We start from the raw sequence: 24512 nt of genomic DNA, 5'->3' as shown, positions 1-24512 counted from the left end.
AGAAAACCTCGAAGAAGGAGGAGAAGTAATTAATGGTGGCCCTCTTGCCACTTCACTGAGCTAGATCAGACGTCAGACGATCCCTATACTTGACCTCAAGTCTTCCCAGTAGCTATGCAAGCTTAGTTTTAGGGTCGCTGTTTCACAGATGAGAATGGCCAGGCTCTGTTTACCTGTGCAAATCCGTGCACATGAGAAATGGTGCCTGACCGAAGCCTGTGCGTTTTCCCCCTTACCAGACTGCCTGGTGATTCATGGCTTCACAGAGTGCCTGAGAGCCTGCGGCGGGGGAGAAAACCCAGCCCTCGCTGGTAGAGAACGTGTTCCATACACCTCACTTCAGTTATTTTTTTCCAGCCCGTTAATTAGTTGATACCTGTAATGGCACTTCTCTGTTGGAATTAAGGTGTCGCAAACATTACCTCCGTATTAGTTGCTGGTGATAGTACAAATAAGTAAATAAATAGAAGCCCAATCAATACTGAGGCACAGTGGTCCTTTAAACTGTAGTAGAGTCTGCTGGGAAGTTTTAAATTAGTCTCTCCCTTAGTAGAAAAAGTGAATTCTCCAAAGCATAAATTTATTGATAAGTTTGTTTGTACTACAGGGGACTTCTGTGCTTTCCTAGAGGATTCATGGGAAGTTTGTTTAAATTATAAGTTGTCTTAGTACCTGAAAAATGTAACCTTTGAGGCTGAAAGTTGTATGAAACCGATTAACAGTGTCTGGTGTGTCTCACTGACCAAGCTGTCCTTGTGTGTTTTAAGAACCAGCTCCTGGCTGACCATGGACATAATCCCCTCATGAAAAAGGTTTTTGACGTCTACCTGTGTTTTCTTCAAAAACATCAGTCTGAAACGGCTTTAAAAAATGTCTTCACTGCCTTAAGGTCGTTAATCTATAAGGTACGTTGTTTCACCAGGGAAGGTCATTCTTGATTCTCACCCATTCTCCTGTGTCTACCTGGAGCTGAACGGAGCACTAACCTCTCTGGGTTCATTTGCTTCCTCACGTCCCTCTAGTTTCCCTCAACGTTCTATGAGCGGAGAGCGGACATGTGTGCAGCCCTGTGCTATGAGATCCTGAAATGCTGCAACTCCAAGCTGAGCTCCATCAGGACCGAGGCCTCCCAGCTGCTGTACTTCCTGATGAGGAACAACTTCGACTACACTGGCAAGAAGTCCTTTGTCCGGACGCATCTGCAGGTGCGTGTGCTTTAGCTTTCCAGGTCAAGTGTGCTGTGTGGAATTCTGTTTTAGCAGGAGAATTTTGAGTGTCACTTTTACCAAGTTACCTCGGTGTAAGTATTGAACAATCTGGCCTCTAGATGGAAAATTCAAAAGTCACATTTACTAGTTTTATTTATTTCATCCTCCACATTGTAAGATTTGGGCCCAGGATGTGTTTCTATTGGTAAATTGACATTTAAATGTCGAATCAATATTCGACTGACCGAAATTCCACTGAGTAAAGATTTATAGAACCTGTGAGAGGATACCTCATAGTAAACATCTTAGGTAAGACACAGAAAGCCCAAAGTGGCTCTTTTCTGTCTTCCTTCTGTTGACACACCTGCCATCCCTCCAGAGTTAAAGTGTCCCAAATTCTCTGCTCTGTGAACCAGGCCAGATACTGAAGATTCTTACATATTTTTGTAGACTTTCTTTTTCTACAGACACATATAGGAGCGCCTTCTCCGTCTCTGTACTTACTCTTTTTTTAAAAAACAAATGTTTATTGCTTGTAAACTGTGTGCTGGGATTCATGGATACAACCGTGAACAAAACAGGACCTCTCCTGGCCCTCACAGAGTGTCGTCTACTGGAGGACAGACAGACACTGAGGCCCTTGTGCCGTGTGCCCGGTCCCCTAACAGAGGAACTCGAGTGCCCCAGGGAGGGGACCAGGGGGCTTCCCCATGGGATGTGAAGCGTGAAGAGGGGTCGGGGTTGAGCATGTTCCAGGCCATGCGTGCACCATGGGAAAGGGACCATCCAGGGGACCAGAGAAGGTCCTTACAGTAGAGGTGAGAGTATGGGTGAGAACAAGTTGAGATGGCAACACTGTACATTTGGAGGGATCGCCTGGACTCCAGGCTGAGAATGGATCAAGGAGTCAAGGCCTTAGATAGGGAGACCGTGGGGAAACCATGATTAAATTTAGGCCAGAGAGGATGGTGTCCTGGGTCAGGCATGGTGAGGTTAGAAGGGAGAGGAGATTGAATTGACAATACTTAGTGATTGATTATACCTGGGTGTGGTGAAGGTAAAGGATGAGAAGGGGGAATGGGGGGAGGGGGATGGTCCACGGTTTAGCTGAGTAACTGGGTAAAGGCGGTGCTATTTATAGACCCCCAAAAAGACAGATTCCCCCACTGCATAGTTAATATGTACATGTTTTAATAATAAACGCAAAGGACAGTCCATTTACTGAATGTTTAGTACATATAAATTCAAGCCAAAAACCAAAGAGGTAAATAATAAGGTCTTCCTTTTTATTAGAGAAAGTGATAGGTAAGTAACCATCCAAGTGATACGGGCTTATCTGATTCTCATTCCTCTACACTCTGCTGATTAGCATTTTGATGTGCAACCGAGATGCAAGGGTAGCAAAATCACCTTCTGGAATAATTCTTGGAAGGGGGAAGGTGACTCATACATTGTTTCCCGCACTGGAGCGATCCTTGCTCGCAGCTTCCCCGTTGCCCCATCCCCGTGCACATCCTAACCGAAGCCAGGAGCTGAGCCTGGGGTGTCACTTGAAGGTGAATTGATGTGCTCACGTTTGTGTGTCCCTAAGGTCATTATTTCCGTCAGCCAGCTGATAGCAGACGTCGTTGGCATTGGGGGAACCAGATTCCAGCAGTCCTTGTCTATCATCAACAACTGTGCCAACAGTGACAGGCTGATCAAGGTGGGTGGCCCGGTCTCGTTCTGTGTTTTACCCCAAAAACTCCACCTCATCATCTGACATGTATGCAGACGGACAGAATGCAGCTGAAAGCCCCGTGTCCCCCTCCACCCTTGTTTCAGCACACCACCTTCTCCTCGGACGTGAAGGACCTGACCAAAAGGATCCGCACAGTTCTGATGGCCACGGCCCAGATGAAGGAGCACGAGAATGACCCCGAGATGCTGGTGGACCTCCAGTACAGCCTGGCCAAGTCCTACGCCAGCACCCCCGAGCTCCGGAAGACGTGGCTGGACAGCATGGCCCGGATCCATGTCAAAAACGGGGACCTGTCCGAGGTAGCCCCGCAAGCCTGTCAATCCGGGCTTTTGAGAAAACAAATTGTGTCCCATTCACGGAAGGAAGCCACTTCTGGGAAAAATTTCCCAGTAATTCAAAGAAGCCAGTTAAAAATATGTGATACTTTAAACAGTGTTGGGCTCGGGGTTCCTTCGTTGTCATCTAAGCATTTTAACAATTCACAGCATCGTAAGGGGATGTCTTCATCACAAAAGAGCATTGTTTGAAGGCTCTTAGAAAACATCCGTGCTCGCACAGGCGCCTGCTAGGTCAGGTGCACTCAGTTTCTGCGTCAAAACTCCTCTCTAGATCTAAAATTCAGCTATTTTATGATAAAATTAGATTTCCCTGTATCGAAGTCATGACAGGGCATTGCTTTTTCCTGTTTGAGGTAGTCAGTTTCTGTCTGTAGTCGTGGCAGGTGTCAGAGCTCCCTCGTGGACAGAGCTGCACAGTTCAATAAGCGACAGCATGGCGGGGGCAGAGGGGGAGTGTGGGCTCCAAGGCAGACTGGATCCCGGATCCAACATCGACTAACTCGGTGACCTTGAGCCAGTTCTTAACCCCTCTGTGTCTCTATGACATCATCTGTAAAATGGGGGAAATTAAGGAAAACAGTAGGCTGTAAGGTGGGTTGTATTCATGTTCCCATGAAAACTCTACTCAGGGTTCATGCCTGAGGCATTTAGGTATGATTAACAGTACTACCAAAGAAGTGTGCTTTTACTTTTAAACCTCTCTAACTGCTTAAATTAGTAAAATCGTGTTCTATATCTGAAAATTTTATGTAACTATTTTTACCTATGGATTATTCAAAGAGTCCATTCTGTTTGACCATAAGTTTAATCTAAAATATACATTAGCCATAATAAAAATGAATTACATACTGTTAGTAGTAGTAATTTTTTTATCATTCGGATAAGAACCAGGGCTCAGACATTGGAACCTTATGGTAGGTTCATTTCCAACAGCTATCTTTGATGTTTTGTAAACCATGGCAACTTGGTGAAAAGAATTTATTTTTATTTTTTCTTTTGTTTTAAGGTGTTTATAATGTTATCCATTTAACATAAAATAATATTTTCATTTAGAATTTTTGGAAAAAGTTATAACTTCATCTCTGAATCTAAGAATGTACATGCCTTTTCTTCAAATGATCCTCTTTTCCCTTTAAGAGAAATAATGCTGAAATTTTAGAGTAAGAAAAAATGCTTTTTAAAAATCTTTTATATTTAAATTTAATAATTTTAAATAGAAATAGGTCTTAGCAAATTTACTGCCATTTGTCTCAATTCAAAGTTTAAAAATTTCAATTTATTTGAATTGTTCTACTTTTTTCAAAAGGTAAGATGTCAGCCATTAGAAACACTAGTTGATGCCTTGAGATCTCATATAAGTACATATAGTCATTAGATTTCTGTTTGTGAGCATTGTGCCATGCTTTATAATTGGTGATTCTGAAACGTGTCTTTTGTTATAGGCAGCAATGTGCTATGTCCATGTCACAGCCCTGGTGGCAGAATATCTCACACGGAAAGGTAAGAAACAATTCCTGGGTTTTGTGAAATAAATATAAAATTGCACAAAGCAGCAAAGACAAGTGAGAGCCATTAAGAAAGATTTGGACGTGGGGGATTTCTGTGTGTGTGTGTATGTGTATGTGTACTCTATATTCATTGTTTTATTCACTGGCGTGACATTTGCTTGATGTGGTAGGCACCGCAGAAATGCAAAACAAAAGTAGGTGGCATTTTGTCATATAACCTCTTACTAATAACTCCATATCGCAAAAACTAGTTAATGAGCTTGGCATCTGGGAGTCCCTGACCGGCCAATCTCCAGCTGAAAAGATTTTATTTTGCCTTAAGATAGTTCCCACCAGAACTGTTTATCAATCAAAAGGCAGCTGTAACAGGAGGTGATGAGACAGTATTTTCTGGAGCACAGCCCGGTCGGCTTTGCTGTGTGCGAAGGCAGCTCACAGGCTGGAAACCTTGCCGCCCCGTGGAAGGAGCTGGCAGGAGTGCGTGCCGCCCACCTGTGTGCTAAGTGCTCGTTCCCATGTTAGCAGGCCGCAAGTTCTGTCACGGCTCCTCTGGTTAAACACCAGTTGCTCGTTTCCACTTCAAATTTGAGAACACGGGGCTTTTAGAAAGGCCAGTTGTGTTCATGTGTGTACTGGAGCACGGCTGCACCAGATCTGGCTAATTCCTTCACAGTGTGAGGACTAACGTAAAACCACAGATGGCCAGGTCAGGGAATTTCTATCTTTCTGGTACAGCTGGCTCTTTGGAATGGAATTTAAGGGCATCTAGGCTTGTCATACGTCAGAGCTGGAAGGAGAAAGAAACCAGGGAGGGGCTCCGTATTCTCTTACTGCCAGCACGATTTCCTGTTGAGACCTTCTGTCGGGTAATACATCTCCTCACGTTTAGAAGCAGACCTAGCCCTCCAGCTGGAGCCGTCCTTCCTCCCCTCCAGCCACAGCATCTGCCAGAGGAGGCGCCGGGGAGGTGAGCTGAGAGTGGGCCGGCCGCCCCATCCCTGTGACACTCAGACGTGTGGGGTTTCTCTTTCAACTCTGCTGGGATGGACTTGGCTCTCCTTCCCTCCCTTCTTTTCCTGGCCTCTCTGGTTTGATGGCAGGCAAGGAGAAGAAAGCACTTTGGCCACCATTGTCGTTGTTCCACCAGAGCTGAGTTGTATTTTTAAATCTACTCTGTAGCCAAAAACATGGATGGTTGGATTTTATAATTTTGCTTTTTGTACACTCATGTATCCTCAAGCTCCCAGGTTAGTGCTTTGCATAGGGGAATCTTTGTCTCCATGAAACAAAAGCAAGGCGAAAGCTGGACATTGGCAGAGATGCTAGACAACCCATGAAGGGGCTGGAAACCTTGACCATGTGCAGCAAAAACATCTCTGACTTTAGGGTCCACTCTTTCAAGACTTGATTTCAAACTACTCTGTGTTCCTTTTTTTCCTGAAACATGGGAGGTCTCAGTTCAGGTTTTGACTTTTGTTTTACTGTAAGCAGCAATCTCAGTAGAGTAGGAAGACATTTCAAGTCCTTCTTCACTTGATCGTTTTTGCCCAGCTGACATTGTCCAAGTGACATGAAACTTTCCCCAGTGACTCCATGGGAGGAAAGGCCTCTCCTTACCCCTCAGGCTGCTGACGTGGAACCAGCCAAGGCAGCCCCTCAGCTCACGGCTGCAGCCATCGAGTCACAACTTGGTAGACTGCTTCCTGCAGGAGAAGGGCGAGTTCTAATCTGAGTTCTGGGTTACCCCAGCCAGAGTGGGTGAGATGACAGCTGGAAGGAAACAGAGTTGTTTTTGAGTCTGTATTTCTCTGATTGGCTTTGGCTTCTTTATTTTTCTTGGTATCTGAGCATGGGTCATTTTACCAAATCAAACTATTGTTGTTATTACTTTGCTATTAATTTGATTCAATACCTATTTCAGTTTATTTAAGGATTACATACATTTTAATAAAGGTGGATGAAAAATAAAAAGGGATGAGAAAAATTAAAAAAATTGAGGGCGGTGAGGGTTAATTAAATATGAGGAAGCGAATGAAGGAAAGCACACAGTGGCGCCCAGGCTCCCCGTGGGAGTGCTGGCCTGAGACGCAAGAGATTTCAAGATCGGTCCTCGTTCAACCCAGAAACAAACAGGGCAGGAAGAACCCTCGCGGTTCATCCACTCTCAGGTTGATAGCTCCAACTGTCTCCCCTGCTCTCTCAATTCTAGGCATGTTTAGACAAGGATGCACAGCTTTCAGGGTGATCACCCCGAACATAGATGAGGAGGCCTCCATGATGGAAGACGTCGGCATGCAGGACGTCCACTTCAACGAGGTGAGTGCCGCGGCCCGCCAGGGCTCCGGTCACCCCCGTGTCTCGGGTGCTGCCGTTCACCCGCCCCTGCACCAAACTGGGATTTCCTGTCTGCAGCTGCTGTGTACACACTTCACTCTAAGATAATTCTCCGGAACACTGAAACTGAACAGTGAAAGCTTCTGCCATTCCCATTTCCAGGAACTCCTCCTTTTCTCTGGAGAGAATTTGAGGAGCTAGTTAATAGTGAAGTGAGGCTGAGAGCTTGAACACTTGTGGTAAAAGGTCCAGTATTTTGAATCATAAAGTTTCTCATTCTTTGCAACAGTTAATTTCTCTGGTTCCTGGGTTTTATAGCTGTTTTAATCTGACTTTTAGATCAGTGTCTCCAACACAAGACGTCTCTCCGATGTCCCCAAACATGCAAGGCCATGAGAGGCCAGACTGGGCTCAGGGGCAGAGCAGCCCCTGTCCAGGCCCCCAGTTCCCTGCCCCCCACTTGAGTGCTGTCAGCCAGGGTCTGTGCACCATGAGTAGATAAGACCACCCTTGCCCACCCTCCATAGAGACCAGAAAGTTTGACTTTAGATCAATTGTAGCAATTTTTGCAAGTGTCTTGCCAAAACAGGATCACCCTGCAGCCACTTAAAATCTGAAACTAGAGAGTTCTGAGATACAACTAGGAATTTGAACAAATGCCGATTTTCTGTGTGCGTTTCCTGAATTTTCCTCTTCTGTGAATATCTGCCAGAAGAGCTCTTCATGTGTGCCTGCCTCCCCTCAGCTAGAACAAAATGAAACAGTCAAGGGAATGCTTTTTAATCCTGTCCATCTTTTAAGGAAAGATAAAGTTTTCTGTTTCTTCATGTGGAGAGAAAGAACAGAGAAAGGAGTAAACGTCTTCTGCCTCTGTTATACTTGTGTTTATGATGTGGAAGTCCTGCAGTTAATATCAGGACTTTTGATCATGTTCATGCTGGTAAGCGGGGCCCATGAGCAAACATCCTCCATGACATTGACCATCCATGAATCAGCAATTCTCAAAGTGTGGTCCTGGGGTCCCCGAGACCCTTTCAGGAAGTCTTGGAGGTCCTTACTTTTCCAATTGAATGTCTCTGTGAGGCTGGATTTTCTTTGTCTACATCACCCAGAACAACATATTGAAGAGATTGAATGCAGAAGCAGAGACAGGAATCCAGGCTTCTCCTATGAAGTCAGACATCAGAGTTGCAAAAAATGTAAAACAGTGCCACTCTTCTCCTTAATTTTTTTTTGAAAATATTATTTTTTCATTAAAAGTGTTATTTTCATTAACATGTAATAGGTTTATTATCTTAGTTTAAAGTAATAAATCTTTTTACTTTTTTTTCAGTTTTCACTCCTAATATTGTAACTATTGAGAGATAACACCCATATATATAAAAGTTCTCAGCTATTTTTAAAGAATTCTCAATAATGTTTATGCTATATAAAGGGACCTTAAGCCTCAAAGGTTTAAGAACCACTGCCAAAAATTGTCTAGTCTCAAATGACCCTCTAAATTAAAAATTAACTGTGAGAAAGGCTAATATATTGAGTGATTTCACATTTAAAAATTAAAATAATTTTAACCAAAATACATAAAGTTCTCTAAGTATTCTGAAGGGGAAAAAAAAAAACCGGTTGGTTATTACATGGTCTTAACAGTTCAGCGGTTTCTCCACCTTGAAATGCCTGGCCCAATGGTAATTTTTCATTTTTTACTCTGATGTGTGTGCCTGTCCCTTAGGCAACAAGGCCCGCACGCTCTTGGCTTTGAACTCCTCGCTTCAAGGAGGGTTTGCACTGGACTTTTTCCTGAAAAGAGGCTTGAACGCATTGTTTCCTTGGAGAAACCACCCTTGTCCCCTGCTGCCCAGTCAGTCCTCTGGAGCGCAGCACTTTGTTTAGATTCGATAAGGAAAACAGCAATGCCAAGAACAACTAAAGATTCGAAAGTAAACAGTTCTGAGTAACCTGTCCTCAGGAATGATAACATGAAGTTCAGGTTTGCTCATCAGATTAAGTAGTAGGCTGGAATAGTCTCTGCAGCCTAGGGAATGAGCCCTGTGAAATCAAGGGCAGACTTGATTGGGGAGATTTGTGGATGGCACCCACTCTGAGTAATAACTGAACATGTGACAGGGATAACTTTATCAGTTATTTTCAGAATATGGATTTTCCACCCTGTCCTTGAAGCGTAAAGTTGGTAAATCTTTAACAACGTCCATAGTACACAATGATCTATCCTGATTAGGATGTGGCACAGGGGGTTGTAAAGCCCCAAGCAAGCCCTGCACATTAAAAGTGAAACTAGCCAGCAGTGAAAAAAGAACGTGTTCCAAAAGTCACGAAAGCAGAAACTGCCACGTAGTTTTTGCTTTGGCTCTCAAGATGTTTCAAGAAAAAGTGAAAGTCGAATATCTCTGCCAGAGAAGGAGTTTTGGGAAAAGCTGATGGGAATAGGTGTAGAACAATAGTTTAATAAAAATCATTGCCCTTTTAATGTGCATTATTAGATACATTTAAATGTCTAAGATGCTCTCCTAACATGATTTTAGAGGCACTACCTAAAAATGCACAATTCTCCTAGGAGGAGACCTCAGATGAGTTTTTATTGGTAGCAATCCATCTTCCTTGACTCTGATCTAAAGAGCGAACTCCCCCGCAGCTGCTTTTGATTAAAGAGAAACATTCCATTCCTGTTTACATTTTGTTTCACAAATTGGAGCCTATGCAGATTGAAGAATTCTGAGTTTCCTATGGTATCAAAATTACATGCAGCCCATGTTGTTTTGAGATCCCTCCCTCATTATCCCATACAGGCAGGGTCCTAGAAGGAAATAGGTAGCACTCTCAGAAATTGAAGCAAGTCTAACAAAGGGACTATTTTGAAAAGTTTGATCAGGGTTTAGGGAAACCAGCAAGGAATATTGCAGAACCCTGGAGGTTAGCCACAGCTGGGTTGCCACTGTCGACCTGTGGGCTAAGGGAGCGGGGAGAGAGAAACTACACAGAGGGGCCACCTGCCCCGGCTCAGTCCCGGCATGGGGACAGGGAGGGAGGCACCCCCTCCCCACAGTCTCCTTCTGTCCAACTAATCAGTTGTCAAAAATTTTGTAACCAGAGGCTCTCTGGAGCCTAATCCTGTATTCCCCCAAGAAGGGGGTGTTCCGTGTTCACAAATTCAGTGTTGGTGGTGACCATAGAACATAACCACAGCAAATAATGAGGAGCGACTGTATTTGGCACACTAAGTGTTGTTTCACAGACCAGCAACGGTGAGTTTCACCAGGCAGGTCACTGACTTGTATTAGCCAAACTGCATCTATTCAGAAATAACAAACATAAAATGTTTATACCTACAGAACATCCCAAGAGAGAGTTATCAACAAAACACATTCTGTGGTTCCTCTGTTTACATCTCATCCAAGCCTGGCAATTTTCTGTAACCCTGTAGAGTGGTCTAAGCATCTACTTCTCCTTGACCGAGAGTGCTCTTAGAACCATAAAAGTTATATAGCATATCTTCGCTTTTATCTCGAAAACAGTAGCAGTAGGGAGCGTGGCCCATGGAACTTGTCTGACTGCTCTACCTTGTCTCATACCAGGACATATTGCCCTGCTTCTTGTTGCAAATATTTCCTAAGCTTCCTTATGCTGGAGAGACAAGGGTGAGCATGATGTGGTCCCTGCCCCAGCACACAACACTGCTTCTGATGCTTTCTTGCCATTGAGGAGAAACACCTAAACCATGGTCCCTTAGAATCTGAATTGAAAGTTGTCTCAGTTCTTTGTGGCTTAGAAATTTCTACATTTACATGTGTTGATTCGCTCCGTAAACTAGCTGTGTGCCATGTGCCAGCTCAGTGATATATGAGGGAGGTGCCTGTCTTAGAAAGTTTGACCTAGTGTACTAGTCCTCACGCTTTAGTGTGCTTAAAAATTACTTAGATTCCTGTTACAAATATAGATTCCCATTCTAACCCACCCCCACCCATCCCCAGATTTAGTTGGGTGACTGTAGCACCTGGGAATCTGTATTTTAACAAGCATCCCAGGTGATTATTCTGATACAAAGGATCTTCGACTGTATCTTGAGAAACGATAATATAGTGGAAATGTGAATGATGCCATGATGTACGCCATTGCCCGAGCCAGGTCACATGCTTACGGTTATTCCCAAATGGTAGATAAAAGAGACAGCTAGCTTCATAAGAAAGGTTAAATTAAATCAGTCAATCCTAAGATGGGGCAAATATTATTTAAGTGAAAAAATTTTAAATACCCTGCAAATACACAGGCTCATAATGCATTTTCAAGCACACACACGTGCCCATGCACAGCATTAGTGAGCTATTTCCACAGACAGGTGCTCGGTGCCCTCAATTGCATGTCTGTGGCACACCTAAAAATGACTGGCTAATTACATTTTAAACAGCTTCCTGAATGGCTTACGAGCTTAGTGTACCGAGATCTTTTTAAGTCTAGTCTAATATCATAAAATGTATACGTTCCAGGTGCATAAAGCTCATTGAGGGTTTTTCCCCCGACCAGTAATTACTTATAGTTCTTTGCGTGTATTGACAATTTAGAAAAAAATAACTTGGCATTTAGATTTTAAACAAGGGGGAAAACTATCAGACTTTCTGTATGATCGCCTTTCAAGGTCACCACTCTCTGACCACTGTCAGTATAAGTTCTCGTTTTCAAGTGATTGCTGAGAATTCAAAGTAAATTAATACGTGGAATTTCTGTTGAGAATATTGTTCATATATGCCCCGATGTTTAGTTACTATGATGTCTTAGTTTTTATGACTCTTTATAATTTTGTCTTGACATATGGTCTCTCAAACTTAGCTGTCTATGATTGCTGGTTATTTCTGTTCAAAGAATTGTTACTTGATGCACCAGCTGTAAACGTCTAGGTATAGAGTTGACATTAGCTTGAATAATTTACCTTACCAAATTAAGCTTTGATGCTCAGTAATCCATACTCTACCTTTATGAGAGAAGGACTTAACCTTTTTAAAAAATAAAAGCCATTTTTAATTTGTTATTGGGTAAAATCTCTACTCTGCTTTTTATAGTATACATTACCATTTTCTACAATAAAAAGTGATATTCAGACTGATACACTATAGATCCTGAATGCCTCCTGAATCAAAAGAAAAGATAAAATAATGTCCAGTAGCATATATAGGTTGATGATGTATTATTTCCTAATTCTTAATTACCATCAAATTGTGATACTTATTTCATAATTATTTACTAAGCTCTATTCACTTTATGAAACATTACTGTTTTCCAACCATTCTGGGAAGTGTCCCTGGTTGAAGTCTATTTTTTTGTGCCAAATATGGCAGAGTTTTCCATAGTGAACTGAATTGTCCATGGTATTGATATGCCACATGAATTCAGGTTTCATCGTTATTAAACTTTCCTTGTGTTTCTGGTTTGACAAATGAGTAAAAGTAGTATTCAAATCTTAGTCTCACAATTAGGAGCATTTGGCCCAGGAGATTACTCATAAACTCTATTTGTTATATATTTAAGTGACTAAATCTAGAACCATTCAAAACGTACCCGAAAGGCTGCTATACGCAGACACCTTATGAGGATAGACAGAACATCATTTTAAAATCAAGTAACATCTTCCTTATATAATACTTCCTTGTTGTGATAGTGGATGTATGTCTGTGTGCATTTTCATTTCTCATAAAATTATCTATATTCAATTATTAATTTATTTTTAGCAACCTTTGAGTGTGGCTGTTTAATCTGTATATTTAATCTTTCCACCTCCCCGACCTCATCTCTTTGCCCTGTTTGACTCAGATTTTATACTCTAGCCCTCAGACTACTTATAAATTTCTCACACACCATGCTGCCGTCTCTCCCATGTCTCTGCCCGGGCTGTTCCCACTCCCTGGAAGGTCTCCCCCCTCTTCCTTGCTATTCCCACCTTTCACCTTCACCTCACTAACTCCTGATGATGTGTAAGACTCAGTCAGTCATCACTTTTCTGCAACCTTCCATGGCCCCCCATCCCCCATCACCGGATAGGTGCTGCTCCTGTCTGCATCCCTGATTCCCTGCGCATTTATCAGCACACTCACCACCATCTTTTGTAGTCTCTTTATGGATCTGCATAGAGATCTGAGCTTTATGAGCAGGAAGTGCTCTCTTCACTTGGTTCTTGGCCTCCCCAGGACTCGCTCAGAGACACACAGACTACTGTTAAGTCAGTAAATGCCTACTGCTCTCAGTTCAGAGTGTCTACCCTTCTGACTTGCAGTTTGGCACGTATTTGAAATCACTGTGGTTTTCTCTGTCCTCAGTATCTCAACATGCACGTCAAATCTCTTCCAGTTGGTGGTCATGGGTCTCTAGTCCATCAGTTCTAGCTGCTTCGAAGGACAACCTCTCTGTGTCTTTGAGGGCCTCCTCCTCAAAGCCAGTTTCATGTATACCACATAACCTGATAAACTATAACCTGATAAACTATCCCAAACCCACCCCCACCCCACGTTTAGTAAAAATCTACAGAGCCATTTTTATAAATTACAGAAACTTAAATTTTATTTATATAGATTTGTTTTATAAACCCAGTGTCGAGCACAGTGCCTTGTATGTAGTAGCTTCTTGGTAAAATGTGTGAATGAATGAATGAAAGAATCAAGTTAATGATGTGGTAGTGACTGTGCCTGGTTATAACAGTTATAACTCTTTGAGAAGAATGTTCGATTTTCTATGAGATTATATTAAAGTTACTCTAGAGTCTTATTGTGCTGTAACTGCTAGGCATGGAGTTAAGAAACTTTAGGTCTCTCTGATCCCATCCACAATAAATAGGGTGTCATCATTGTGTATTTACATCTACAGTGTGAACCATACTATAGTTTGAACAAAACCCAGTAGTGAGAAAAGAAGGGGCCAAATGAGTAGTCTGTAAGTTAAACCTAAGAATAGCTTTAAGATGGGTAAATTTCCATGCCTTGACTATTTTGTTATCAGAAGAGTTCCTTGGTTGTACAGCATTCTCATCCCTGATGGGAAATTGGGTCTTCTCAGAATTTGTTCACCTCTGCTATAGTCCCACAGCATCACTGAGAATGAAGATGCTCGTTAAATACCCAGTGCAGTGTCTGTGATCTAAGATATGTAAGAATTGCAAGGCTTTGATAAAGGACTCGTTTCCCTACAGTGAAGGACGGCTATTAGTAATATTGTTATATTACTAACAAAAATACAGATCGATTCATTCATCCAAGAAATTCTTGTCTACCACATATGTATATGGCACTGTGGGATATTACATTACCCAGTAGAAGTAAGATATCATTTTTCAAAAATTAGTACAAAGTAGAAAGTGATGATTGAAAAAGAGAGATTTGTTTAACTGGCCTGTTAATTACATATAGCATTTAGTTTTCAGAGCATTTTAATGGGTAAAATTTTATTTGATCATCACAACTGCCAAATTAGATTAGACCTTTATTACCTTCCCAGTTTTACAAATATGCTAAAGTAAGTACATTGACACTGACACTATACAAGTTTTATTTTTATGCTTTTCTTTTATGTAGATTTGTATAATCAGAGAAGCATGAGAAGAATCATAAAATTTTGTCATATTTAACCTGGATAGATTCTCCATTGGAAAAGATTTGAGACAAAACTAAGAGAAAACGGAGAGAGGTTTTGCAACTTCATAATACAAATGCACAGAGAAAAGATATGGTGTTAGGACCTTTACTGACTTTTTTCTTTGTCTATAGCTGTTAGGATAATTACTACATATTCTGGCTTCAGTGTTTGCACTTAATGAGACCTACAATAAAAGTATGAGACAACTGATGCACCTCTTTATAAGCATTGGTACAGAGTTTAGTCACACAGATGACAGTTTTATGATTTGTATGTTGTAAATATGACATAGGAATTAAATGTCTTGCTTTAAAGATGGTTTGTTTAAGTCAGTTTGGTAGTATTTTTTGGTAAATTGATTCACAACTGCTTTTAAAATGTTTATTTTCTTTGGACCTATAAACCATAGACATTAGGACTATAATGAAACATTAGGCTGGTAATGAAAAACACAGGTCCTGCCCTTCATTTACAGAACTATGGAGGATACAAACATATTAAAAGGCAACTATAAAAGCCTTAAAAAATATATTAGCAAATTTAATCTAGCAGTATATAAATAAGAGGAATATATTGTGACTAAGTGATGTTTACCCTGACAATGCACCGTTGGTCCAACCCTGTAAAAACCAATTAATTCACCATATTAACAGAATAAATAAGGAAAGTCTTATGACCATCTTAATAGATGCAGAAAAATCATTTGAAAAAATTCAATATCCATTCATGAGTTTAAAAAAGAATCCTAGGAGTAGAAAGGAACTTCTTCAAGAAAAAAGATTATCTACAAAAAACCTACAGCTAACATCATACTTTATGGTGAAAGACTGAATGCTTTCCCCCTAAAATTGGGAACAAGACAAGAATACCTGCTTTACCACTCCTATTTGACATTGTGCTGCAGGTTCTAGCCAGTGCAGTAAGGTAAGAAAAAGAAATAAAACTGCATATATTGACATAAGATGCAGTTGTCTTTTGTGACAGAAGTAACCCGAAAGAATTTACAAGAGAAGTTACTAAAACTGAATTTAGCAAGATCATAGGACATAAGATCAGTGTACAAAAATCAATCAACCTTCACGCTTAGAGATTCTTATACCATAGTTTCACCGTGTTGTTAACAATTATTTTGTATAATTCCTACAAACAGGTATGCTGGATGACTTTAAATCTTACTCAAATAAAGGCCTTTACTCCAAAAAAAAAAAAATCATCAAAATTAAAAAACAGTACTGTTTATAAAAGCATCAAAAACCTTGGAAAATTAGGTATAAATATGTAGAGATTTGTATGCTAAAAACTACCAAACACTGATGAAAGAAATCAAAGAAATCCTAAATAAGTGGAGCGAAAGACAGTATTTTTAAGATGTCAATTCTCCCTAAATTGATTTATAGATTCAAAGCAATCCTAATTGAACTCCCATCTGGAGTTCTGGTAGAAATTGATAAACAGATTCTAAAATTTATATGGACAAGCAAAGGAACTAGACTAGCCAAAACAATTTTGAAAAAGTTGGAAGAGCCATGCTATCTGATTTCAAGATAAAGCAGTGGTTCTCAGCTAGGGATGATTTTGCCCCCTTTCTCCCAGGGAACATTTGGCTGTGTCTGGAAAGGTTTTTTAATGTCACAATTTGGAAAAAGGGGGAAGGGTGGTGCTACTGCTACTGGCATCTAGTGGGTAAAGGCTAAGAATGCTGCTAAACATCCTATAATGCATAGGACAGCCCCCCAGAAAAAAGAGTTATCTGGCCCAAAATATTGTTCATGTCACTGTGGAGAAAGCCTTCTGTAAAGCTACAGTAGTGATCAAGACGGTGTGATATTGGCACAAAGACAGACACATCTATCAATGGAACAAAGTAGAGAAGCCAGAAATAGACCCACACACGTATGGTCAGTTGATTTTTGACAAAAATTCAAAGGCACTTCAATGGTGAAAAGACTGTCTTTCATCAAATGGTGTTGGAACAACTGGACATTCATATGGGAAAAGAAAGTTGACCCATACTTTACACTGTATTCAAAAATAACTCAAAGGATCATAGACTTAAATGTGAAATATAAAACTATAAAACTTCTGGAAGAAAACATAGGAGATAATCTTTGTGAACTTGATACAGATCTCTTAGATGTAATGTATAAAGCACAATCCAGAAAATAAAAACTTGATAAATGGAGCTTCACCAAAATTTAAAACATCTGCTCTTCAAAAGACACTGTTAAGAAAATCCAGAGACTACAGCTACAGATTGGGAGAAAATCATAAATCACTTTTATGCAAAATATATAAAGAACTCTCAAAACCCAATAATAAGAAAATAACCCAGTAGAAGAAGAGTGAGGAAAAGATTTGAATAGGTACTTCACCAAATCTATATAGATGACAAATAAGCACATGAAGTTTACTCAACCTCATTAATGAAACCCTACTCCAATGGGCTTAAATAAAGGTCGAATAAATTGGCTCCCATTAGGAAATTCCACAAGGATTGACACATCAATCTGAATGTTTAACAAAGTGGTAAAAGATACAGTTACTTTGGAAGGGAGGAGGAGCTCTCCACTCTGTTAATAGGGCAGACAGGCCCCTGGCTGGCCATGGGATGGATGCCAGCCCCAGTCAAGCTACCTGCTTGACTGGGGCTGGCATGTCCAGTCTGCTGAGAGCATCTGTCCCAGCATTCCCAGCAAGGGTCCTAGAATTCACCCTGATTGGCCAGTTTAGGTCACATGATGAAGCAATGATTGGCCAGAAAATAGATTTATGCTGGTTAGTTTAAACCTGAGACACTTGTCCCAGCCCTTGAGTCATAGTGTTAGCTTCTTCCAGAGTTCAAGGGCTTTAATGGAGGCAGGGTGACTGCCCAAACTTCAGTAGATAGACATTTTGAAAGGAAAAGGGAAAGAATGTTGGTGAGGCAGGCGTAGTGCCTACCGCAGTCCATTACTGAGTCGCTCTAAGATGTTTGAATTGGTTTGAAGTCATGCTTAGTGACTTTCCATGTCTCAGCATTGTCATCGTTCCTCAGAAAGGAAGAAAATCTAAAGTATATTTAGAAAAAGAAAACTAAGAACAAAAATCGAGAGCATGTGTGAAACCATCAATTTCAATTTTCTTCCATGCATTTAACTATTACACAGTCACACAATGTGACCCTTCGTTTCTGTTTGTCAACATGATTGGAAAATAGCTCATTAAAAAAAAGAACTTGGAGGTTAGTGTTTAAAAATATTACATATTTTGAAATTTTATGGCCGTCTTAACCATTTATGTATTCTGCAAGGAACACAATGCCAGTTTCCCTGTAACACTCTTTCCTGGCCGGGGGCCTTCTTCTTTGATCAGGACGTGCTCATGGAGCTCCTGGAACAGTGTGCAGACGGACTCTGGAAGGCCGAGCGCTATGAGCTGATCGCCGACATTTATAAGCTCATCATCCCCATCTACGAGAAGCGGAGGGATTTTGAGGTATCTGAGTGGTTTGTTTTCTCCCGTTTGAGAGGACAGTGGAGTGACACACATCCCCAGACATTCCTATATGCAGAGAGCGCAAGCAGGCCATTTGAGCAATGACCTCTGACCCTCCACGTGACACTGGCGGTCGCCACCCTCAGAGCCATCAGGTGTCACACCTCTACCCAGACCTCAAATCTCAAACGACAAGGGTTGGGAATTCTGGCACTCCACCTACGTGGGAAAACAGTGACCCTTTCATCCTTCCTGGGCTGGGGAGGCCATCCAGTTTCTCTTAGCTAAGGAATGGAGTAGGAAAAGCAAAGACTACAAACGTCATCAGAGGACTGAACTGGCTTTTACCGCACTGGAAATCCAGTGGGTCTTCAAGGTGCAGGATGGCCCTCTGGGTAGAAAACGAAACAGTTGGATAATGATCACTACAGTTGTGCTGTCAAAATGCATTCTTGATTTTCTTTGAAAGTCAAGTCCAACGAAGTTTCACCTATATTGTATCATTTCATTGTTATTTTAAAATAATTCTACTAGTTGCAAGTGGGAAGAAATGGGTTTCGTTCTGCTTTCCAGAGGCTGGCCCATCTGTATGATACACTGCACCGAGCCTACAGCAAGGTGACCGAGGTCATGCACTCAGGCCGAAGGCTTCTGGGGACATACTTCCGAGTAGCCTTCTTCGGACAGGTGAGCCTCCTCTCTGTTCTCGAGGCCGTCTCAAGTCCTTTTTTTCTTGTTTAAACTCTATATACCAAGTGGTAGTTTGTAAATTTTCTGTTTTCTAGAAATGCTAATTTGATGAATTTGTCATGTTTAGTATGGTTCTTATCTGCCTCAGTAGTAAACTTTCTGCCTTTTTTTCTTTCTTCCTGTCTTTTCTTTATTACTTTCTTAAGGCAGCGGTAAGTTCTCCTTCCATAAGATATTCTTAGCGGCATCTTTGGTACTTCAGTGTGGTTTGCAAGTTTCCTTTTCAAGTCTGTATGTATATCTGTCCAGTCATTACAAACTCCAAAACAAAATTAACATTTTATTCCATTTACAGAAATAAATCACCTGTTCCCTTACACGTCTATACTGCATGTTTTAAACCAAAATTAAGACTTTCTGGTTTCCTTTGTCCCTGTGCTTCTCTGTCTTTTATAATACAATATCTCTGCAAGTAGATTTACCATTGTAATATTTCAGAAACCCTTTAGAAAAGGGGTCATTTAAATTTAACTGGAAGTTTAACCTCCAAGTCTCTAACATGATTAAATAGTATAAATTACAATCCATTTATTCAGGGTGTGTGGTTTTCTATGAGCATTATATAACCTTCAATTTATCCTGTTATTTATTGTCTTTTATAACTTTATAGCAATACCAGTTTACAGACAGTGAAACAGATGTGGAGGTAATTACAGTAAATGCTTAAAAAGCAAGTAATGTAGTGAAATTACTGCATCTAAACTCCTAGTTTGATGTGGGTGTTTTTTGTTTCATGTTAGCCTGCATTTTTTTCTTTTATATACTGTGTTTTTTGCACCATTTTCTCTCTTTTATTTTAGATGAGAATTTTTTTTTTTAATTTATTTCAAATATTAACCCCAATCCGGGCTTTTTAGTTTTCAACCTTTTTCACTTCCCATGCAATACTTACTTAGCCTTCTTGTATCGAGACATGATTGGTGCTAAAACAGATGATGACTGGTGATAATGAAAATATTTCCTGATCTTATGCTACAGCCCTTTAATGTTTGTCTCATCAGGAAGACAAAATAGAATTTACACCAACTTCACATAACTTTTGCCAGACCAGAATGCTTCCCTTTATGCCGTAAAATCCCAAGTAAACGGCAGAGATCAGGAGAAGGGATGTGTGTGCGTTTCTGAGGGCTGCGATAGCAGGCTGTTGAGTCATGTCTTAGTGAGATCTGCTCCTTGGGAATGTGAAACAGGCTTGAATCCCATGATTAGACTTCACCAAGGGAACACAGTCTTGAATCCCCAATCTTTCATTTCCCTCAACACTTAATGACAGCATTCTTGGATGAGTTTGCAATTTTGTGTTTCGCCTTTACCTTGCACCCAGACCTCACATTATTATCATTTTCCTTCCTATTCGGAAAGCGTGATTTTGTTTTTAGAGTCATTCCCTTTTTTGTTGTTGTTAACGCCTGTAACAAAAGAATCCTTCCTGGGTGGTAAGCCTTGGGCTTATATTTGGGGATAGCTCTAATTGTGCTTTATGTCACAGGGATTCTTTGAAGATGAAGATGGAAAGGAGTATATCTACAAGGAACCCAAACTCACGCCTCTGTCAGAAATTTCTCAGAGACTCCTTAAACTTTACTCAGATAAATTTGGTTCTGAAAACGTCAAAATGATACAAGATTCTGGCAAGGTATGACTATGCTTGGAAATGTATTATAGCAATATAATATTGTTTTTTTATGTATGATTGATCATATATTATATATTTATAAATGTGGTAGAAAAAAGAGGACCCAGGAAAAAGTTAAGAATAGTTGGCCTTGAGTGGCAAGTGTATTCTTTTTTCTTAATAGCTTTCTGTGCGTCCCAGGTGTCTTTCATTAAGCAAACCTTTATTTCATAATTTTAAAGACACTGTTTTACACAATAATTAACATCTGAAGGGATATCCTGTTTTTAGTCCAGCTATTTAGAAACTCTGTGAGAGCAGGGTCCTAGGTTCTGTTTGTCACTGTAGTTTTTGCTTGCACTTAGCACAGTGCCTGGTATGTTACTTGACACTCTGACTGATTGTTTGATATATGGACAGATGGATGGGCAGACAGAGAGACCAAGGAATGAACTAATTAGCCAGCCCATTTGTAGGAATGAGATCTACTTTCTACTTAGAGAGGCTGTCCTCTGCTGTATTGCTCCCATGAAAACCCTTTCTGAACGTACACGTTTTTCCTATGTTTTTGTGTTCCGCTGTCTTCAGGACATCTCCCGAGAGATGGGATCCCTTTGCTTTCTGAAACTCAGGCCAAGATAGAACTTCTGTACGTTCTGCTGTCTTACTGCCGTGTCCTCACATGGAGGAAGGGGTGAAGGAGCTCTGTGGGGTCCCTTTTATAAGGGCACTAATCCCATTCATGAAGGCTCTACCCTCCTGACCTAATCACCTCCTGCCTCCTAATACCATCACATTGAAGGTTATGATTTCTGCATGAGAATTTTGGGGGAACGCAGACATTAAGTCTATCACAACAGGCTTTTGCAGGGTGATCTGACTCCCCCTGTTGTTGCCCCTCTCCATGGGAACTTGGAGTAGAACTTTCTCTCCCAAGTCAGGAAGTACATCTCCATGCACCTGCCTTCCAGATATTCATTAAACTCATCCACTGCTGTTCTGTCCTCTCTTCTTGGTCCTTGCTGGTTAATTCTATACTGTCATTTTAATAGAGTTGCACAAAGGAAAAGGGACAAACATACATTGTTGGTCCATTTTTAGCTAGAAACCTCAACACAACTTAAGACCTACTTCCTTTCTAGACCAAATCACTCAGGTCCAACTTGCCTTTTTCTCTGAAACCAAAACCTTTGTCTGGATCAAGTTGTGGCTTTAACCTTAACAACCTTCTGTCAAGGTTCTCACGCATTGGTTCTTCTTGCCCTTTTGATATGTGGTCCTTGATGCAGCAGCTGAAAGACGTCCTAGACCACCTTCTCTTCCTCAAACACCAGTCCTTTATTCCTTCTGCTGATGCACACATACAAGTTTGAAAGTGAAAACTAGGGAAACACCACTGAAAAATAGGCAAGAATCGTCATTTCCTCTGCTTTTAAATTGTTTCTGCTAAAGAAAGTTAAGTCTAAGAGGTTTGAATACAATTATAGTGATTGGCCAGATGGCCTTTTCTAAAAGAAAAATAACTCATGACTATGTATTTTCTGAACTTCCAGAGTTTAAGGCACTTGCACATCTGTTTTTCATGTTTCTTCACACACGTCTCTGTTAAGAGAACAGTGGTGCATGATAATTTTGGACCAGTAAACCCATCTTGATCTCAGTTGTTTGCCCTTATTCCAGGATTGTCTCCAAATTCTCTGTATGGTCATTTCTTTCATGTCCCCTTTTATTGCTCTAGAAGCTTAAAAACAAGATGTGCAAAGTTGATTTGTCTCCCTAATATATTAACTTTTGTTTTTGTATGGAAAGTGCCTATGTTTAATTTTCTAGCATGTCACAGAAGTTAGAGCACCACGAGGTCTAGCCGTGTAGTTTTAAAAGCATTCATATGCTGAGTCTGTCAGGAACTAAATTTATAATCCGAGCAGTCTTAGATTAGTCTGTACCTGTATTAAATTAATTCATCTACATCTGTTTATTTCTAATCTATCTACAGATTAATTATGATTTGGGGACCTAGGCTTTAAACATTATTAGTAAAATAAACATTTCTGTCTCTAAGCCAAATATGTAAAAATACAGCTTAGAAAATAATCAGAGGAATCCAGACGAGGAGTCATTCCACACAAAAACTAGTATGATGTCTTCAAAAAAGTCAATGTCATGGAAAAAAAATAGTCTAGATTAAACAAGACTAAGGAGACATAACTAAATGTAAAATGCAATCATTGATTAGATTCTGGTTCAAACACAAATAGCTATAAATAATATTGAGAAATTCATCTCAACTTGGTATAGTTGGCACTATTAGGAAATTAGTGTTAATTTTGTTACATATGATGATGTATTGTGGTTATAGAGGAGAATATCCTCATGTTTAGGAGATGCTGGCTCAAGTGTCATGATGTGAACCACTTACTTTGAGATGCTTCAGCTAAAAAAAAGTCTACATATACGTGTGTGTGTGTGAATAGACACATATAAACAAATATAGCCAAGTATTAGCAATCGTTCTCAGTGGTGGGTATGTGGGTGTTCGTTGTACTATTTTTTTCAAACTTTTCTGAAATTTCCCAAAACTTTTACTAATACGAAGTGGAAAAACACAGCTTCGGCATGCTTTGGAGGAGTCCTTTCAATAGCAATAGCTATCTTCCATTTCCTTTATGCATTTAAAGGTCAACCCTAAGGATCTGGATTCCAAGTATGCGTATATCCAGGTGACTCATGTGATCCCATTCTTTGATGAGAAGGAATTGCAAGAAAGAAAAACGGAGTTTGAGAGATCTCACAACATTCGCCGCTTCATGTTTGAGATGCCCTTCACCCAGACTGGAAAAAGGCAGGGCGGCGTCGAGGAGCAGTGCAAACGGCGCACCATACTGACAGGTACAGTCTCCCTGGCCCCTTTGTTTAAGAATCACACCCAGACATCAGCCCAGATGTCAAGATAAAGAGCCCTCCAGAAGGGATCCAGAAGCATCTAGAATTGGAAGGGCCCTTCGAGCTTAGTTAACTTTCCTTACATATCCGTTTCAGCTTAACGTGTATGTAATGCTTGCTTTCGAATACTCATGACATTTTTCTATTTACCTATTTGTATTTTATTCTTCCACCAGACCAGAAGTTCATATCCAATGTCAGGTTAACTTACCCTTTTTAGAATCTGGTGAAAACAGCTCAGAATGCTTTTGCACACAATTTCAAGTGATTTGCAGACTCTCTAGACCCATGGCCCCCCCAGGTCAAGAACCCCCACACACAGTGCTGCATCTGTGTCATGGGAAGAGACCCCTTACACACCAGCATGAGCCTGCTGAGAGATTCTAGGTGGGGTGAATAAATGGGACATGAGGCTGGACCCCACCCACCTAGTCTCTGAGTGGCTGGCCAACTTCAGCTTGGGCACCTCCAGTACCAGCAAGCTCACTGCATTCACAGGCTGCCCATTCAGCTGTGCCAGAGTGTTAATGGATCCTTTGGCACTGCCTAGCCATTGATCACCCACCCCCAGAGCTATGCTGTGCATTATCTCCCTGTTCCTGACAAGTGTAGAGTCATCTTGGGAGTGATTTCTACCTTCTTTAGGGGAGCTTGACTCCATCGCTCTTAGGGTTAGGGTCAGCAAATGACGGGTAACCTGAAATAAAACGCTTTCTTGACTTAAAAAAAAATTGATGAGGAGGCTATTGAGAATGCCAGTTGTGTCTATATCTGCTATTGAAGGACATTTTTCAAAGAGTGGCCACACTTAAGTCGAACCTGGAAAGCACCCGCTGCTTGTCCAGCAGTGGATGTTGTCAAGTGTTCCGCCTGGGCGGGAACAGGGATCATTATAATAGTCAGTGAAAGGAGCACTGAGGATGGCGTGTTTCAGGTGGGGCTCCACCCTCGCCACTGGACAGTACACTTTAA

General features: G+C 40.9%; 1 protein-coding gene across 21 annotated transcripts in view; it reads left to right on the top strand.

Annotated features, from left to right (window-relative positions):
- Nucleotides 1-24512, top strand: part of DOCK9 (dedicator of cytokinesis 9) — a 324518-nt gene that overhangs the window by 287501 nt on the left and 12505 nt on the right. For 11 of the 21 annotated variants that reach the window (XM_082366033.1, XM_082366053.1, XM_082366052.1 and 8 more), the window contains 12 exons: nucleotides 768-905; nucleotides 1023-1205; nucleotides 2800-2913; nucleotides 3033-3248; nucleotides 4730-4787; nucleotides 5685-5762; nucleotides 7005-7111; nucleotides 18110-18232; nucleotides 18806-18919; nucleotides 19593-19628; nucleotides 20472-20618; nucleotides 23276-23486. In XM_082366033.1, coding sequence (XP_082222159.1) covers nucleotides 768-905; nucleotides 1023-1205; nucleotides 2800-2913; nucleotides 3033-3248; nucleotides 4730-4787; nucleotides 5685-5762; nucleotides 7005-7111; nucleotides 18110-18232; nucleotides 18806-18919; nucleotides 19593-19628; nucleotides 20472-20618; nucleotides 23276-23486 — 1525 coding nt within the window. The remainder of the gene's footprint in view (nucleotides 1-767; nucleotides 906-1022; nucleotides 1206-2799; nucleotides 2914-3032; nucleotides 3249-4729; nucleotides 4788-5684; nucleotides 5763-7004; nucleotides 7112-18109; nucleotides 18233-18805; nucleotides 18920-19592; nucleotides 19629-20471; nucleotides 20619-23275; nucleotides 23487-24512) is intronic. The other 10 variants (XM_082366036.1, XM_082366049.1, XM_082366037.1 and 7 more) reach the window with 3 other exon arrangements.

Source organism: Balaenoptera borealis (genome assembly GCF_965194805.1).
Source record: "Balaenoptera borealis genome assembly, chromosome: 18".
NCBI lineage: Eukaryota > Metazoa > Chordata > Mammalia > Artiodactyla > Balaenopteridae > Balaenoptera > Balaenoptera borealis.
Note: the sequence above shows the minus strand (reverse complement) of the source record. Positions and strands in the feature narration are given on the sequence as shown.